Source organism: Odocoileus virginianus, chromosome 20 (assembly GCF_023699985.2).
Source record: "Odocoileus virginianus isolate 20LAN1187 ecotype Illinois chromosome 20, Ovbor_1.2, whole genome shotgun sequence".
Taxonomy (NCBI): Eukaryota; Metazoa; Chordata; class Mammalia; order Artiodactyla; family Cervidae; genus Odocoileus; species Odocoileus virginianus.
The window spans coordinates 10709054-10727669 of NC_069693.1; the positions used below are offsets into that span (position 1 = coordinate 10709054).

The following is an 18616-nucleotide window of genomic DNA, read 5'->3' on the forward strand; positions in this document are numbered from 1 at the left end:
CAAAGAATCTTTCTAGAATTCCGAAGCTCTCTGAACTACCAGGGTTGTTCTCAGAACCTGAGTCTGACCCACTTCTCAGCCTCAGGACTCTGGGAAACACCAGACGCGGGTTCCAGCAAGCCCAGGCCAGCGCTCAGGGACGTTCTGGAAGCGCGAGACACTGCCTCGAGGTTCCCGCCACCATGGACTCCCGGCATGCACTGCGCCTGCGCAGGCTCCAGAGTCCTCAGGCTCGCGTGGCCTCGAGGTCAGGCTCACTTACTTCTTGTGTGCACGTGCCACAAAATACGGACCTCCCTCCCAACGGCTCCCCTGAAAAAAGTGGAGTGGGCGGGGCCTAAATAACGAGGCGGGGCCTGTAGGGATGGCCTAACGAATGGATCGGGGCTGAGCTTTAACAACGAACTGAAGTGGGTCTGGGAGTAGAGGTTGGGGCAGGGCCAGGGCCTGAATCTTGTCCAGTATGGGGTGGGGCCCACCATTCCTAAATTGGGGGTGGGAAGGGAGACTCCTCGGGGCCTTAGGGAGAGGTGAAATGCCGAAAATTTAGCTCAGGGGAGGCGAGGACAAACAGCAGCTCCCACCCGACTACCACAGGGGCCCCAAACCTCGAAAGGTCGTGAAAACAAAGCCTATTCCCACCCCAGTCAAGAGCCCTCTAGCTAAGGGAAAGGGAAAGCTCGTGGAAGCCCAAACTTGCCTCCCCAACCTGCCTGCATCGGCAAGGAGAGAGCTGTTTTCCATCTCAGTACTTCTCTACTCCTCAGGCAAGTCACTTTCACTCTCTGAACCCATTTCTTGTCAAAAATGGGGGTAAAATCCCTACCTTACACAGAGTGCAAAGTATTAAATAGATCTTATTTAGGTGCCCAGAGAAGATAAATGGAGACAGTCTGGGATGGACCACGTCTTGACTCCTGGGCAGGATTCAACTCCTGGACTTGCCACTGTATCCCTCACAGGTCAGGGGTCCAGGACAGGTTCCCAGGTGCAGGTTTTCAGTTCAGTCCAGTCTCTCAGTCATGTCCCAACTCTTTCCCACCCGTGGAATGCAGCACGCCAGGTTTCCCTGTCCTTCACGCCCAGAGCTTGCTCAAACTCATGTCCATCCAGGTGGTGATGCCATCCAACCATCTCATCCTATGCCATCCCCTTCTCTTCCTGCCTTCAACCTTTCCCACCATCAGGGTCTTTCCAGTGAGTCAATGCTTCGCATCAGGTGGCCAAAGTATTGGAGCTTCAGCTTCAGCATCAGTCCTTCCAATGAATATTCAGGACTGATTTCCTTTAGGATTTGATCTCCCTGCAGTCCAAGGGACTTTCAGGTATAGGTAGCGCATCCTTTCCCCCAAGAAAAGCCAGCAGTTTGGAACCCCTGCCCACCCCATCCCCAGCCCTGGGCCTCTTCTCCCCCAAGAAGGAAAACCCTGGATATTGTGTAAGAAACTTGAGTTCCTACTGTCTTAAACAAGGAGTGGGTAAAGAGCAAGAGGCCACAACCTCAGCTGTAGCCATAGGATACCAGGAAGAAATGCTTGGCCTCAGGAGGAAGAAGAGATCCAGGTTTTAAGATAACTGCCCAGAAGGTGTGAGGGGTGGAGAGCCACTTGGAGACGCTTTCTAGGCAGAGAGCACCGGCTGCTGAGCCCTTTGGTTTCCAAAACCCTTGAACTCTGTTGGCACTGGGAGATAAGAAGCTGGCCCACCTCACTGAGGGTTAAAAATGCCAGCACTCCCCAGAACATACATGAGCGAAGCGTGTGAGTATCTCCTCCTTTGATAGATGAGGAAACTGAAGCCAAGAGGAGGGCAAGCCTGGGCCAGCAGCCAGCACGTGATGGTCCAGCATCCTGCCCACCCTCCAGCCCAACACCAGGCCAGGAACTCCAGGACTGATACCCGCCCCTGGCTCTCACCAGCTCCTTCTTCCAGCCCATGAAGAAAGAGTACAGCTCTGGTGCCCACCTGTGCCCTGTCCAGGGCAGTTTTATTGGTGCCACTGGTACAAGGCCTTGCCCAATAGCCCCAAGCCTTTGCCTCCCCCCTTTCTAAGAAGGAAGCTGGATCCTCGGCCTGGCCTCCTAGGAAACAGCACATTTGGTCTGATGTGGCTGCAACACACATGTGACACTCTGGGCACAGATCTGTGTACAAGTCTGTGTCCAGCTCCAGGGAGCAGGAGAGAGTGGAGGCCAGGTTGGTGGGTGGAAGCTGGGTGGAGCCCCAGCTGGCTGTAGAGATGTGTGGGCAAGGTGAGCAGGCCCCAGGTGCACCTCAGCTCCAGTGCCCACTGGTGTGGCTGAAGCTCAGGGCTGAGGGGCCGTATAATCGGAGATCCTGAGAGAGAAGCCCGAAGGCCAAAGTAAGTGGAGCACGCCAGGGCAGGCGCCCAGGGGTGGTTTCAGAGAGGGTAGTGTGGATGCACACACACAGCCCAGGGTTGGGAGACAATGTGCAAGGGGCCTTTGGTGAGTGCGGGGCTATACCTGCCTTCCTTTCAGATCTGCATGCCTGAGCCCCTGGCCTCCTGAAGCTGAAGAAACACACCTAAGGGTGGGGTAGGGGATGGGGGAAGGCTGGGAAGGAAACTCAGCTGGAAGTGGTTTAGGCCTCAGAGCCCACATCCTGTGGGAGGGTCTAGCGAGGGGCCTGGTGTCTGTCGCAGTCCTCGGCACCGCTGGAGTGACAGTCCTCTAGGGGCAGAGATGGTCGACATCCTCCCAGGGAGAAGGTGGCCGAGAGGCGAGGAGGCAGGGTCAGTCCTGCCGCATCCAGGATCAGGAGGCCTCGGGCGAGCGCCGTCCCCCCTCCTCCTCCATCAGTAGCAGGCGGCGCCGGCCAGCCTCGTAGTCGGCCTCGTCCACACTGACCAGCAGGCGGACGGCCTCCCGGCCCACCGCCTCACGCAGCGCCTCAGTCAGGAACACGCCCCGCAGGGCCTGCAGCAGGGCACCGCTCAGGTAGTCGCCCCAGAAGGCGTCCAGGTAGGAGAGCTCAGAGAACTTGATGTCACACACCACGGAGCCCAGGTCCCGGGAGCGCAGCACCGCGGTGGCCTGCCCAAACACATCCAACTGCCGGGCCAGTGCTTGGGGCCGCCGCGAGGCCACGCCCTGCTCCAAGGCTGGCCCGTGCTCACAGTACTCTGCTCTCACCCTGAGCCGGATGTCTGCGGAGAAGGAGGGGCTGGTCAGGGAAGGGCCGACACCCAGCAAGGGGACCGCCACCCACCCTCCCTTCCCCACTGCCCCTCAGCGTGAGTTGCACTGCACCAGCCCCACATCCTTCCTCCTTCCGGTAACCACACCCAAGTACGGCTGACACCCTCACTCGGCTTCTCTCTTGTGGTCTGACTTGTTACCTCCTGACCTGCTGGCCCTGTGCTTCCCCTCACGTGCCCTCCAGCCTCACCAACTCCATGCTCCTCCCCACAACACCTGGCAGGTTCCGCCTGGCCCTGGCCCTCCCATCCTCCAGCTAGGGATGGTCTCTCCCCAGTGCCTGCAGAACTTACTCTCTCATTTCCTTCAGATTCAAATGCCGCCTTCCCAATGATCCTACTCTGACCATCCAATTTACCATCGCCCCCAGGTCTCTGCACTTCCCAGGCCCCATTCCATTTCTGCTCCATTTCTTCCCCCGGCACTTAGCATCTTCTAACCCACCCCGAGCTTTTATTCACTGGCAAGCTAATCACCTATCTCTCCACAGTGTGAGCTCCCTGAAGGGACTTTTGTTTCTTGTTCACTTGTACAGGTAGCCCCGTGGCATATGGTAGGTACTCAATACCCATTTGTGAAAGAACCAACACATGAATGAATGGATTGGCTTTTAGGTAACCAGCCGTCCCCCTCTTCTGCCCCGAAACAGTGAGAGTCATGTGGGGCCAACCATATCCTCAGCCCCCCACCCACCAGGAAGGCACCAGGCCCAGGAGACTCAAGGCTGAACTGGGCTGGCTCTACTGGAAGCAGGCGCTCTCATTCCACAAAGGCTGCCCAGAAGGTGGGCTCTGAGCCCAGGCCTGCTGGGGGCTCTTCTGCCACCAGGAACGGGGAGAATGAAACCTACACAAGGCCAGGCACAGACAGGAAAAGACTCCTGAGTTCATCAGGTGTGCGTGGAGCACCTGGATTTTCAGCTCTGATCAATTTCCTTTCTGCTTAAGCCAGTCTGAGGTGTGTCTGTCACTTATAACCCTGTCCACATCTACCCAAATGAGGTGGCAGCTCTGGGCAGGGGGTGGGACATGAGACTTCCAAGGCCATCCCTGTAAATGTGACCTCAGGCGTATCACTTCCACTCAGTTCAGTGGGATGACTGAACTCCCTACCTGTGAATCTGACTGCTGACTACTGATACAACATGGGCTGCCCTAGGACCAGCTGTAAGCTGGAAATGACAAGCAGCACTCATAAACTCATTTAATCCTCAAACGACCCTGTGAGGCAGGCCCTAGTAGCACCCCAATGTACAGATAAGGAAATGAAGGCAGATGAGAAAAAGGGGACAACAGGGGGACAACAGAGGATGAGACGGTGGGATGGCATCACTTACTTCATGGACATGAGTTTGAGCAAACTCCAGGAGATGGTGAAGAACAGGGAAGCCTGGCCTGCTGCAGTTCATGGGGTCTCAAAGAGTCAGACATGACTTAGCAACTGAACAACAAATGAAGCAAGGAGAAGTGACCTGTCCAAGGTCCCACGGGCAGGGGATGGCAGTGCGTAACAGTGTGAGGGTCAGATGGCAGTGACCCTCCCATGCCCCAGACAGCAGCTTCAGGTCAATGGATCCTTGACCTGAAGCTGATCCCACCCCAAGAGCCTTCAGGCACTAGCTATGTGACCTGGAATGAGTCACCACCTCTCTTCAGCCCAGGGTCTTGCCTAAACCAGGGGAATGTCCCTCCTGGGGAGAGTTCAGATGACTGTCCACCAGTGGGTGCTACAGAATAGCAGCCACCAGCAACTCGGATGCGGGGGCACGTTCACCCTCTTTGACAGATGAGGCCGCTGAAACTCTGAGAGGGGAGTGTCAGGCCCCTGACTCCTTTCACCTTTCAAAGACTGTGTCAGCCGCAGAGCAGAAAGCAGCAGGCAGGTCCCCACTTCCCCAGGCAACTTCTCAGCACCACCCACTTCCTCCTCCCACCCCAAACCCCAAACGCTTCCTCTTTCTGCCTCAAGGGGAAGCTCACCCTCTCTGCTCGAGGCCCAGAAAAACCTGCTCAGCCTCGGCCCCCAGGACTTCCCACAACACTCAGGACTGGCTCCCTCCATCCTAGGATCAGTCAAGACCTCTGGGCCCACATCCTTAACGCTTCTGAGCGTCTGACCAGACCCTCAACAGGCGTGAGCTGGGAAGCAGGGGACTGGGGGGAGCAGCACCTGTCCAAGGCCACACGGGGGTGCTCAGCAGCAGAGGCACAGAGCCAGGTGGCGGAGAATGACAGACCTTGAGGCGAGTCCCGGCTCTGCCACTCTCTAGCTGTGGGGCCTTGGGCATGTGACCTCACCTCTCTGAGCCTCAGTTTCCCCATCTGAAAAACATAAACAGACAAACAAGAGGTCCCTGCTGCACGACGGGGTCATGAGGATCAAATTAGGCAACGCATGAAGCATTCGACCCAGAGCCTAGGCACAGAAGGCACCCCAAAAACAGGAACTGTGATTTCGACACTCCCCTCTCTACCCCACGGCCCCTGCCTAGGCCTTGCGCCCTCTCACCTGGGCCCGAGCCAATGTCCTCCCTCGTCTCCTCCTTCAATCCCAGCTCCATCCTCCCATACCCTGCCCTCAGTCACAAGGGAAGTGCTCCCAGCACAAGCCTTACTCACAGAATGACCTGGCCATCTCCTCTGCCCAGAATGCCCCTCAGCCACCAAGGCCTGGCTCACCTGCACTGGGGCCTGCGGCTGCCCAGCTTATATTTCTCCTCAGCACAGCCGGCTACTAGACCTGTGGTGGAGCCTGTCTACTCACACAGCCCACCGGGCATGGTGGGGTGGAAGGAGGACTGGACCAGGGGGACCCGCATGTCCCATCCATTCTTCCGTTTGACAGATATTTACTAAGTGCCAGGAGCGCTGGGGAGACACACGTGGGACTGGAAGACCTGTGAGCCGCAACCAAGGAGCACTCTGTGCGTCACACCCTGTGTGCTGTGCTGTGATCCGTCATGTCTGACTCTTCACAACCCCATTAACCGTAGCCCGCCAGCCTCCTCGGTCCATGAAATTTTCCCGGCAAGAATACTGCAGCAGATTGCCATTTCTACTCCAGGGGATTTTCCCAACCCAGGGATCGAACCCGCATCTCTTGCGTCTCCTGCACTGCCTGGCAGATTCTTTACCACTGCACCACCTGGGAAGCCTACAGCACACAGGTGACACTTAGTACTTACTGCACCATTCACACCTGTTGACCCTTTTGATGATGCCTGCAACCTTATGAGGCTGTGCTGCTGTCCCCTTTTTGTAGATGAGGAAACTAAGGCAGAAAGGGTGAGTCACCTGCCCCAGGCCACACAGGCAGGAAATGGCAGAGCTGGAATTCCAACCTAGACGCTTACCTCCAGAGCCCAAGCTCTCAACAATCCGTAAACTGTGTGCTGCCTCTCACACAACCATACTCAGAAGTCTATAATTAAAAGACATTCCAAGGGTCAGGAGAGAAAATTATAGAGCGCGAGCTGTAATTTAGATCGAAATCATCAGAGAAAACCTCTCCAGGAAATGACACTGGAGGTGCAACGTGAAGGAGGACAAGGAGGTCGAGGCAAGCAAGCGGTGAAGAGAGAACAGCAACTCTCCCAGAAGAGAGATCAGTGTCAAAGCCCAGAGGCAGAGCATGAACTCAGGGCACTCACAGGCCGGGGGCCAGCATGGCCAGGTCATACTGGAGAAGGGCACAAGGGGACACCTAGAGGGGCCAGACTGACTGCGCCCTGGCAGGCCAGGGAGGCAGCAAGTCTGGGGTCTTCCGAGCTGACTGCATGTCTCCGCACCTCGGTGGCCTCCTCCATAAAACCGCCTCACTCAGCATCTGTTCTCATGGGGCCACTGTGAGGATGACAAGGCTGGATGCAGGTAAAGGGCAGACTGAGGTCAGTGCCTGGCAGGTAATGAATCCTCTGCAAGCAGCAGGAAGGAAGTGGCCTCAGGGAACCAAGCAGCAGGGGCGTCAGGAACAGAGCCAGGGAGCACTTGGGGAAGGCGGGAGGCAGCTTAATAGCCAGGAATACCGAGCTTTTGTCTGCAGTCCCTCTCCACTGATAGGAAATGCTGCCTCCCCCCCGGGTGGAGGCCGGTGCCAGGTTTTCTTGGAGAAGAGAGCTGCTCCTGCCTCCTGCACTCAGGTGGGCGCCAGCACCCCCTTGGCTCCCCTACCCCACACCTCATCAGTCTCTCTCCTGGGGCAGAATGGGCCCCAGAGGGGAATGGGAGGGGCTTTCCAGTGGGGAATCAGGGAAGGTTTGAGGGACACAGGCCCCGGGAGAGCAGGTGAGCCACCATGCATGCCAGACCCTGTGCTGCATGTGGCTGGAGGCCAGGAACGACTCTCACTCAGGTCTCCCCTCTGGGAGTTACTAACAGAAAAGGCTGGGGAGCAACAGGATGGGTGCCCAGTGAAGAGCAGCCGCCAGCCAGCACTAAGGGACAGACTCTGCTCCCCAATGCCAGCACCTCCTCTGGACGACAGCTCGCCCCGCCTCGGCTCCAGGTTCTTCCCCAAGGCATAGGCAGAAGTCCTTCAACTTGTCCTGGACTAATGGACAGGGAGGGACAGTGAGTACACACGGCCACCGAGGCAGTGACAACCTCTGCCTGCTTCCTGAAGGAAGAGCGCACCATACCTAGGAAGTGCACTTGAAAAAAAAAAAAGAGACAATGTTTAGGACTCTGTGCGTTCACTGCTGAGGGCGGGGGATTTGATCCCTGGTCGGGGAACTAAGATCCTGCAAGTCAAACAGCACAGCCAAAATTTTTTTTAAAAAAACACCAAACCAGAATCTGATCAGGCCTCTCCAAGCCCAACTATCAATTTTTAGGAAAAACAAACAACAGAGGAACATGGTCAGTCAACCCTATCGCAGAATGTAATCGGCAAAATCCAGTCTTTGGGAAACACAACCACACAACTCCCTTCAACATATAGAATGCAAGGCGGGTGGGGGAGAAACAAGACGGGGGTTGGGGGAGTGGACTGGATAAGACTAGAAGAGACTCAAGAGCACCAATATCTAGACAAATTAGACATTTAGGCACCGAGAAGACATTTGAGAGTAAGAAGTTACAGGCTTTTTCTGAGGTTTTTTTTTTGGCAGGGGGAAGGTGGGGGGCAGGTGCTGAGCTGCACAGGTTGCAGGATCTTAGTTTCCTGACCAGAGATTGAGCCTGGGCCACCGCAGAGAAAGCGCCAAGTCTGAGTCCTAACCACTGGGCCACCAAGGAACTCAATTCTTATCTTCTCGAGATACACACTGAAAAATCTACCCGTGAAACAACAGGACACCTGGAACTGACTCCAAAACAACGTGGCTAATGAAATCACGACCTGAGAGTGGCAGGGGTTGGGTGCTGGGGAGCCGAGGGTCGAGGTTCTTAATGCTAGTCTGTCTGCTTCCGTTTCTTATCCAGAAACAGATGGGGGGAGGAGCAAACAGTTGGGGGTGGGGGGTGGGAGGGAAGCAAAGCAAAGCCTGTCATTCAAGCCCTCCAATTGCTTCCCATCATTTAAAAGACGCAAAGCCCTGGCCTGAGGCTCACGGGCTCTGCAGGACAGGACCCTGGTCACTCTCCTGCCCTGGCCTCCTGACCGCCCCTGCACACCCCCCTGCTCCAGGCTCGCCAGCTTCCACTCCACCCCTGACATGTCCACACTCGGGACTTTGCTCCCGCTGTCCCCTCAGCCTGAAACACCCTTCCTCAGCCATCCACATCCTCCTACCTCTCTCCCTGTCTTCTGAGAGGCATTCCTAGACCACCCTACCCTGAAAATCCACCCAGAACTGCATTTTCCATCATTCTCTGCGCCCTGCCCCTGCTGGTTTCTCTCCACAGCTGATATCGTCAGTCTCTCTCTTCCTTCTCTTAGCTTTCTCCTCCCACCAGAATACAAGCCCCATGAGGGCAGGGCCTCCCGTCCCGTCTGTGGGATGTGAGCACACAGTCACAGTGCTCTATAAACACGTGTGCGACAACCAAATGGACAAACCCAAGCTTTGGCCCAGCCCGCCCACTCCACACGATGGCGGATGACATCTCTACTTCGGGGCTGTCTTGAGGACTCAAGGTCCAGGAGCAGCACACTCAGCACAGAGCACAGTGGATGCCTGAGAGGGATGAGGAAACTCAGAGGTCCCGTGTCTGAGTCCAGGATCCCCCAGGTCCCACTCCTCACACTCTGGGGCCCTCAGGAGTTCAGTTTGATTCTATCCCTCAGCGGAGCGCAATTGACTGGGGGGGGTCCAACCCCATGGGTAGCACAGGTGAGAAGGGGCCCCCCTTCCTCAGGTCTGGAGGAGCCTCCTTCCGACCCCAGGACTAAGCCATCTCCATTTTCGGGGAGAAAACCTGGGCCCCACAGGGGAGAGCCTCACGCCAGCCCCACCCGGCCTGGTGAGTCAGCAGTCAGACCTGCTCACTCATCCCCACATCAGGAACCGGCCACACCCAGGTTAACCACCTCCCCACCCTCCACCGAGACGCTGAAGCCTCCACCAGCAGGACCCCTCCCTGGCCTCAGCTTGGCCTACTCCCCCAGGAGGCAGAGGCTCTCTGGGCCCCCAGCCAGGAGGGGCCCTAATACCACCTGACTAGGGAAGAGTCACACCAAGCAGCCACCCCCTCGAGTGGGGGCTGTCTGCGGTCACGGCTGGTACTACTGGTCTGCTCCTCCCGATAGCGCCCAGGACAGGTATCTGCAGCCTCAGCTATGGGGCGGCTTTGCTGTCCAGGGCCTGGGGGGCCGAAATGGGCACTGGGAAGAGGCAGAGCATGCGCTCTGAGGGGTGGAGGCTCTGCAGGTAAGGAAGAAGGCCCTCCCAGGAGGCTGAGGTCTCCTGGGGAATGCAGAGCTGCTGCCACTCCCCCTCAATCTTCCCGCCTGTGATCCCACCCCCACCCAGTCCAGCCTGAGCCTCTCACTAGCTGATACCCTCTGTGACCACGCCTTGTCCCACTTAGAGGAAGGGGTACCAGAGCAGCGTGTGGGAGTGTGAGAGAGTGAGTCCTCCCCTTGCGACCAGTGAGAACTTTCCAACGGGAAGGTCTTCATGAGTCTGCACAGCAGAGTCCCTACCCTACCCCACCCAACCCCGGTCGGCAGGTCCAGTCACCCCTGTGGTTTATTTCCGTAGCTTCCCCTACTTCTCGCCTCTCCCACGCCACTAGCCCAGGCCAGACCTCAGCCCCATCCGTGTTAGACCTGAAGCCCCTCCACTCAGGTCCCTGATTCCACTCTGTTGCATTTATTTTCCATGCACCTGACAGAGCATGTGCTACCTGTCCAGCACTGTGCTAAACACTGTGCAAAGTGTAACTCATTTACTGACTGATTTTCTAGATGGAATCAGAGTTCACTTCACTGCCACGCTAAAAGAAAAAAATCCCTTGGAAAAACTTGACCTCTAGTATAAAGTCTAACTCCCATCTGCTCTGAGGCCTGCCAGGCCCAACCTCTGAGGCTCTGCCTGGCTCTTCCAAAAAAAAATGAAAATGAAGGTAAGGGGTTGTCAGGAAAGGCCTCCTGGAGAAGGCTCCACACAACATAATCCTTTGACTATGGGTGGGAGGTAGACCACCAAGACGGCTACAGAAAGGGCAAGAATTTTGCTGTGCTGAATAGGTGCCCGAGCTGCTGCCCACCCCCGGGTGTCAGACAGGGGGCTGCTTTACCCCCTCCAGCTCTACACTGCACATGCGCACCCCGAGGCACATACAGACACCTACCACAGGTCACTTTGCCTTCTGAGGTGGGCCGGGCTGGCTCCTGCTGCTGCTGGGGGGCGGTGGTACCCGCCCTGCGCCGCCGTCTGGCACCACCACTGGGACGACCCCGACTCCGCCGCTGCCGCTTCGTTAGGGGAGAACCTGAGGAGAGAAAGATGAGGTAGGCTGAGGACCAGATGACAGGTGGAGCACCAAGATGGGAGCCCAAGGAAGCACTCAACTCTGGACTCTGGGCTGGGAGACCCTGGGTGAGCCCCTCTGCTTCCTGGACCAGAAGATGGAGAGTATGGACAAGTGAGCATCATGTAGGACAGGTGAGCACACCCCACCTGGCAGTTCAACCCTCAGGTGTGACTCTAGAGAAACCCTGACTACTCACACCAGGAAAAAGGCAAGACAACAGCTACAGTAGCCTGGAGCTTTGTTTATAGGTTATAACCATGTAAACTGAAAACAATGTAAATGCCTGACAAAAAGTGCATACAGTAGTTTCCAAATAGACTGCTTAGTGAAAGAAAGCAAGTATCTACATTTTGCTACATTCTGTATAAAAAAGGGAGAGGAAATAAGAATGTATACATTATTTGCTATTTCTGCAAGATGAAATACAGTTAGGCTCTACAGGAAATGAAATTGATTATCTACTGGGAGGGAAAGAGACAACAAAAGAAATGATACTTCTAAGAACATCTTTTCTGCATACTTTAGATATGACTTTGGAATCATGTAACTGTTTTATGACATACTCAAAAAATTAAGGAAGCAAAATAAAGCATAAAATTAAACAGAAATAAATGAATCTACACATATATAGAATAGGCAACACACAGCAGGAGAAAAGGATTTTAAGTAACTAGGAAGAATATTCTGACCATAAACTCTTAGTAGGATATACTCTGAAAACAATTAAAAATCACACAAAAAAAATCTTGTTTCATTCAACAGACATGGTTAGCACTTTGTAAGTTTGAAATTGTTTTATTATTGTTGCAAAATAAAGCAAATAAGTCCATGTCTTAATGTTACCAAAACCAAGATTATCAGCGCGAGTTAAAAACATCCTTGTAAGGACTTCCTTGGCAGTCCAGTGGTTAGGACTCTGTGATTTCACTGCCAATGATGCAGGTTCAATTCCTAGTCAGGGAACTAAAATCCCCACAAGCTTGAGCAGTGCAGTCAGGAAAACAAAACAAAACAAAAAAGGTCCTTGTAATGTTAATTTTGAACTGAAAATACTAACGTGAATTTTTATTTAAAGGCACAGTTTCTAGTTTGGTTCATTGTAAGAGCCTAGAAACAATGCGCCTACTCAGCCCCTGAATCTTGGAATCTAAATACCATTGCCTCTAAGAGAAGCAAGGCTTCTGCAAACAGTTGATTCCAGGGCTGGGGAAGGAAAATATGAGGGAACCCAGGACATCCTGCAGTCCTACCTACAAAGCAAGAGGCACTCAAAGAATGAGGCAGACATCAAAAAGGAGCTAGCCAATTTGAACATCAGCAAGAATAACTGATTCTAACACATTAAACACACAAGAATACATGAATCCATGGTGACACTCCTCACTTAAAAAAGAGAGGGAGGGATGGATGGAAGCAAAGAGAAAAGTAAAACTTCTCTTGAGAAAATGCCAGGTAACAGACACAGCAGAGAATCCGAAAATCATCACTGTGAGAACACCAGTATAACAACTGGTTCAGGCAAAGATTTCCAATGGCTGCTAAACCCACTGGGGATGCTGCTGGGGAACAGGATAGGTGAAAATGTCATCCCACAGACTATCTACTAACCACGAAGGGAAAAACACCTCTGTACAAAGGGAAAATCCAGCAGATAAACAGGTGAACAAACTTGCTCGCTCACAACAAGAAAATCAGGCCTCCTCATGTGCTCCAATGTGAAGCTGACGGCATCAACCAAGGAAAATCCTGGCCAAATCCACATAACCTGAATCTAACAAACTCTCTAAACATCATTCCCAAAATATAGAGGACAGAGGGATAAGTTAAAAGATACTCTCAGGAAATCATCAGATACATCCAGAAACAATCAGGACACTAAAAAATAAGTGGTCTGGTCAATGTCATGGGGAACTAAAGAAATCGGTACACTGTGACGGGGGTGGGGGGGTTCTATAGTAGAGATTAAGGTGACTAATAACTGAGTGCACAGCAACACATCTATGAGTGGATCCTGAAAGTCCAGACAGCATTGAGAAGATCTGAAACACGATCATTAGGATACCAGAGGATTAGTGCTCATGCCCTTTCTCAGGTATGATAATGGTCTTGAAGTGGTATCAGACAATCTCCTGATTCTCAGGAGATGCCTGCTAATTTAGGGGTAAAGTGTCCTGATGCCTATAATTTACTTTCAAAGAGTTCAGTAAAAAACCCCAGAGTTACATACACACACACACACATAAAACTGGCAAAACGTTAAAATTACTGAATCGAGGTGAAAGATATGAACAAGTTCACTGTACTAATCTTTCAACTTCTCTGTATGTTTGAAACTACATTTGAATGATTAAAAACTGGGGAGAGGGGAGGAGAATAAATAAATTCACTGCCACGGCAATGTAACAAAACCAGTTAGAAACCCAACATGAATAAATCTCAGAAACACATCCAATAAAGACAGACATGTGAAGGATAACACCTACAATGTGATGCCATTTAAATGACATAAAACCACAAGAAACAATTGCACAGGTTGCTTCTGGACCCAGGCTTTGGCAGCAATAAACATACAAACACAAAGCAAAAATGAGACCGAACTGGGACTTCCCTGGTGGTCCACTGGCTAACAATCCGTCTGACAATGTAGGGGACAGTGCTTCAATCCCTGATCTGGGAAGATCCCACAGGCCTTGAGGCAACTAAGCCCATGCACCACAACTATTGAGACTGTGCTCTAGAGCCCGTGAGCTGCACCCACTGAAGCCCATGCACCCTGGAGTCCATGCTCTGCAACAAGAGAAGCCACCGCGATGAGAAGCCTACACACCCCGATTAGAGAGTAGTCCGCACTCGCCACTAGAGAAGGCCCGAGTGCAGCAGTGAGGACCAGGCACAACCAAAAATAAAATAAATATATACATTTAAAAGAGAGACAGACAAAATCACCCCTCAGGCTCCTTTCTTGATGGGTCAGGATGAGGTAGGTTCATGAGAGTTCAGAAGGGCCAGAGAGGGACACCCACCTGTCTCCCACTGACCCTGCTCAGCATTCGACGAACTGCTTGACTGGCGACGGCGACGGCAGCTGCCCTCCAACCTCCTCGAAGAAGAGTCGGATGAGCCATAGCTGTAGCGCTCTGGAGACACTGGGGATGGGGCAGGGGACGGAAAAAAGTATTCGAACCCTCCAGCCTCTCCCAGGCCCAGCCTCCAAGTCTCACCCCTCCCCCCAAAGATGAAAGCCTGCCCCACAGGGTGCCCGAGTTCCCCAGAGGTCAAAGCCCAGACAGCCACTCCTCAAACACCTCCAGCCCAGTAACTGCCTCCCAGGAAATAAGACTCATCACCTCCTGGGGCCACCCAATCCACACCTACAGCAGCACCAACTGTCAGAGCTATTCTGTAAGCTGAGTTACGGTCAGGATTCAGGCAATGCTGCCTACCACTCCCCACCCCCAACCACCCCGGGTCTCCCTGAGGCCCCAAGGAGTAGGCAGGCCCCTGCAAGCTCCCCAAATCTTCTCTTTCAGAGCCTGACCTTCAGACACATTTTTCCCAAAATGCTGTCAGTTCTGCCCTAAGGATACCCTTCTCCTGGTTATCCAAACCCCATGGACTTACCCTGGACAGGGAAGCTCACAAACACCCTCCCCAAACTAGCCACAGCACCTCTAGTAACCCAGCCAAGGGCTAAACAGCTCACAGCCTCAGCACACAAGGGACTCCTCACCTGCTTGGGACTGCTCTAGGAGTCCTTCCAAGGGTTAAGGGCATTAACTCTAGAGATACACTAGCAGCATTTGAATCCTAGCTCCCACTTTCCAGCTATGTTATCTGCAAGCTCCTGTGTGACACCGCTTCTCACCTACTCTCTGCCCTTACTTCGATCTCTGCTGCTGACACATTGGCCTCTGATAGTGCCAAACTCAGTCCTACCTGAGGACTAGACAGTCTGTTTTTCCCTATTCCTGGAATGTTTTCCTCTTGAGATCTAGACACTCGGGCAGTACAGCAGCCTCAGTTCAAATGTCACCTTCTCAGAAAGGACTTAACTGGTTATAAAAACTTAAGGGGGCCACCTTTCACCCTGAAACATTCCACACTTCCTACTCTCTCTGCTTCACTACTCTGTTTCAGACTTTTCATAACCACATCTAAAAGTAAATCATTCAAATAAAATCATATTCATATACTAAAATAACAGTAATAATAGTCATTCACTGTCTCATAGTCTGATATCACTTAGTCACTGGTCACTTCCAACTCTTGTGTGACCCCGTGGACTGTGGCCCTCCAGGCTTCTCTGTCCATGGATTCCCCAGACAAGAATACTAAAGTGGGTTGCCATTTCCTTCTTCAGGGGATATTCCTGAGCCAGGAATATCGAATCTGTGTCTCCTGCATTGGCAGGCGGATTCTTTACCACTGAGCCACCAGGGAAGCCCTCTATAGTCTGATACCCCCACTAAATGAAAGTCTCGGGGAACAAACACCTTGTCAGTCTCATCAAGCTGTACTTCTTATTCCCTATTTCCCAGGGACACACAGGATTCAACTGTTACATGTGGGCAAGCTGCTTAACTTCTCTGAACCTACTGTGCTTTCTCTGTACAGTGGGGACAGTGACAGGACTTCCTCTTAGGATTACTCGGGAGGGGAGATCATAAGGTGATAGTACACATGAAGTACGTCTTACTGCTATGCCCGGCATGAAGTAAGCCCTCCATCAACAGTAGCCACAAACATCACTACTGACGTGGCCAAATTTCACAAGCTCACCCCTCCCAAAGCCATGCCTCCTCCCTCTTGTGTTTCTCATTGATACCCTGGGAGGAGGAAAGAGTGCGATGAGACACATACTCTCTGATACGGTTCTCTTCATATCAGGCACCGGGGAGGCCCAGCGAAGGCAAGGCCCTCTCCCCAGCGGAAGTCGCTCGCCCTCCCATTCCCACCATACCTGGCCGACGCCGCTTGCGCGCCAGGTGCGGCAGCAAGTCGTGGCGGGACAGTAGGCGCAGGAGTTGCCCCAGCAGCCTCAGGTTGCTCTCGTCGCATTGCCCGCGGCGCTCCAGCTCCAGCAGCAGCTCCAGGCCACTGCGGGCGTGGGCCAGGCCGCCTGGGGCACCGGGGACCTCGTCCAGCAGGAAGGCTAGCAGCTCCAGCTCGCACTCGGTCAGCTGCCCGCCCACCACCTCGAACATACGGTGAAGCGATAGCATCCCGTAGTAGTCCAGACACTCATCCTCCTCCCAGCTCGGGGCCGGGGTCGACCCGGACAGCGCCATACCCGGGGGAGCGGGGCAGAACAAGCTCAGAACCAGGGCCTAGAACCCACACAGCGAGCAGGAGGCAGCGGTCAGCGACGCGGGGACCCAGACCTCAACCCCCGCCAGTGCGTGTCCCTAGCCGCGTCCCGCCGGGCAGGGCCACATTCACGTCCCAGCCCTTGGAGCCTCCCCCTTCTGCCACAAGAGAATGGTATCGCCCGAGGTCCCCTAGTAACAGGTCCAGACGCCAGACCCCGCTCATCCTCCTACCACTCGGACTGGCCAAACCCGAGGGCCCCGGTGGTAATGTTCCGAACAAGCCTCCCACCCGATCAAGTGACTCAGTCGGAACAAGCCTGGGGGCCCAACGCAGGGCACCCCGCCAATCGCCCTTTGTGGGCAATACTGTCCGGACATGTTCCTTGGCTCCGTCCAGAGGTACTGTCCGATCGGCCATACAGCTCAACCTGAGTGGTACCGCCCGAAAGTGACCCTCTGTCCCCTACAATGAGACCGATCAAAGCCGCCCTTCGCTCCACACAGGTGGCGCTGTCCGAATCCGACCCCCTTGCCCTGGAAGGGCGCTACCTCCCTCTCCCCAGCACCCAGGTGGTCCCGTCTACCCACCACTAGTCGCTTGTAGGCCTCTCTATAGCCTTACCGAATTCCGGCGTCTCACGACTCCCAGGCGACGGCCGCAGCCACTTGTTTTGGATCTTTCTGGCACCTTCTCTATTATTACGCCTGCGTCACCTCGCCCCTCCTCCTCCGCCCAACTCACGCAGGTGCGACCGCCACGCCCCTTGGGCGCAAGCGCAGAGTGAGCTTCCAAGCCCCTCCCCTGGGCCCGCCCCCAACTGTAGTGTCTGGCAGGCCTGTGCTGCGCCTGCGCAGAGCGAGAGTGGCGCCGCATCTGGGCTGGAGCTGGTGGTATCCTTTTGCAGGGTCGCTTCGGTCTATGACTCGAGCCCCAGTGTCCTTGTTGCCCCACATCACGACCTGCTGAAACTACTCGTCATGGACTACAACCCCTCCTAATCACGACCTAGAAGCCCACGTTACCACTGCTTTCACCTGCCCGTGGCAAAGGATCATAATCACGACCGTCCTGGCTCTGGGTAGTGCCAAGACCCCTTATGATCAGGACTTGGACTTCCCTCCATTAGACTGCCCCTTACTTCTACTGGCAACCTATGCCCCATCTGTGCCAGCTCATGATCCTGACTGGAATCCCACCTCATCGAACAGAAATTCCCCATCTATAAATTCCTTCCTCAATCAAGACCAGGACTCCCCATCTCATTTTAGGAACCAATACCTCCTCCTTGATTGCAATAGGCCCTTACATCTTGATTGTGCACCTCCAGATGGTGTCCGTCATGACTCCCCCATTACAGTCAGAATCCCCTCCAGGAACTCTAACGCCCTGCCCCCATAACCCTTTAAAATCTCTGACCTCCAAGGTCACAGGGAACTCTCAATACTCTCCTCTCTAATCTGCACCTACCAATTTCAGTCTGGCAAAAGCAGGTCTCTATCAAGAGAGTTGGTGTCAAGGCTGCATGTCTAAGCACTACCACCCCACCCCCCAACCCTGCGGCAGAGCCCTGGGCGTTGTGGCCATCCTTCCCCCTCCCCACTTGGGTGACTCAAGGTGAGGCCCTTCAAGTGTCTTGGGACAGGTTCTGGGACTGGTTCCCATCCCCTTGGGACTCCTGGGTCCTGCCTGGCACTGACTGTAGCTGTGACCTCGGAAGAGTTCCTTCCCTTCTCTCTTATGGCTCTTTGCCACCCTATGGACTGTAACCTGACAGGATCCTCTGTCAATGGGATTTTCCAGGCAAGAACACTGGAGTGGGTTGTCATTTTCTTCTCCACGGGATCTTGCCAACCCAGGGATCGAACTCAGGTCTCCCGCATTGCAGGCAGACTCTTTACCCTCTGAATCACCAGGGAATCCCCTCTTTTATGGCAATTGTCACCTCTTGAAACCCAGTCCTGGACCAGACACACAGTAGGCGTCCAATAAGTGAATATCATTAAATTGACCGAAGAGTGGGAGGGAAGGGAAAGCAATTTTACAAACTGGGAAGGACTATGTCCAGGTTAGATGGTCTACAGTGAGCATCCGCGTTGTCTCAGGCCCTGTGTTGAGTATTTCTACCTGATTGATTTCATCCAACCCCCTCAACAGCCTTTGAGGTAGTTG

The 18616-nt window shown here is 54.0% G+C and overlaps 1 protein-coding gene across 1 annotated transcript; it reads right to left on the reverse strand.

The window, feature by feature from the left end:
* Window positions 1–1955: 1955 nt before the first annotated feature.
* Window positions 1956–17202, reverse strand: DEDD2 (death effector domain containing 2). Its single transcript, XM_020871147.2, has 5 exons — window positions 17069–17202; window positions 16098–16464; window positions 14161–14283; window positions 10955–11095; window positions 1956–3169 (listed from the first exon to the last, which is right to left on the reverse strand). The coding sequence occupies exons 2-5, from the start codon at window positions 16423–16425 to the stop codon at window positions 2778–2780; spliced, it is 984 nt and encodes a 327-aa protein (XP_020726806.1). The 5' UTR covers window positions 16426–16464; window positions 17069–17202; the 3' UTR covers window positions 1956–2777.
* Window positions 17203–18616: the final 1414 nt, after the last annotated feature.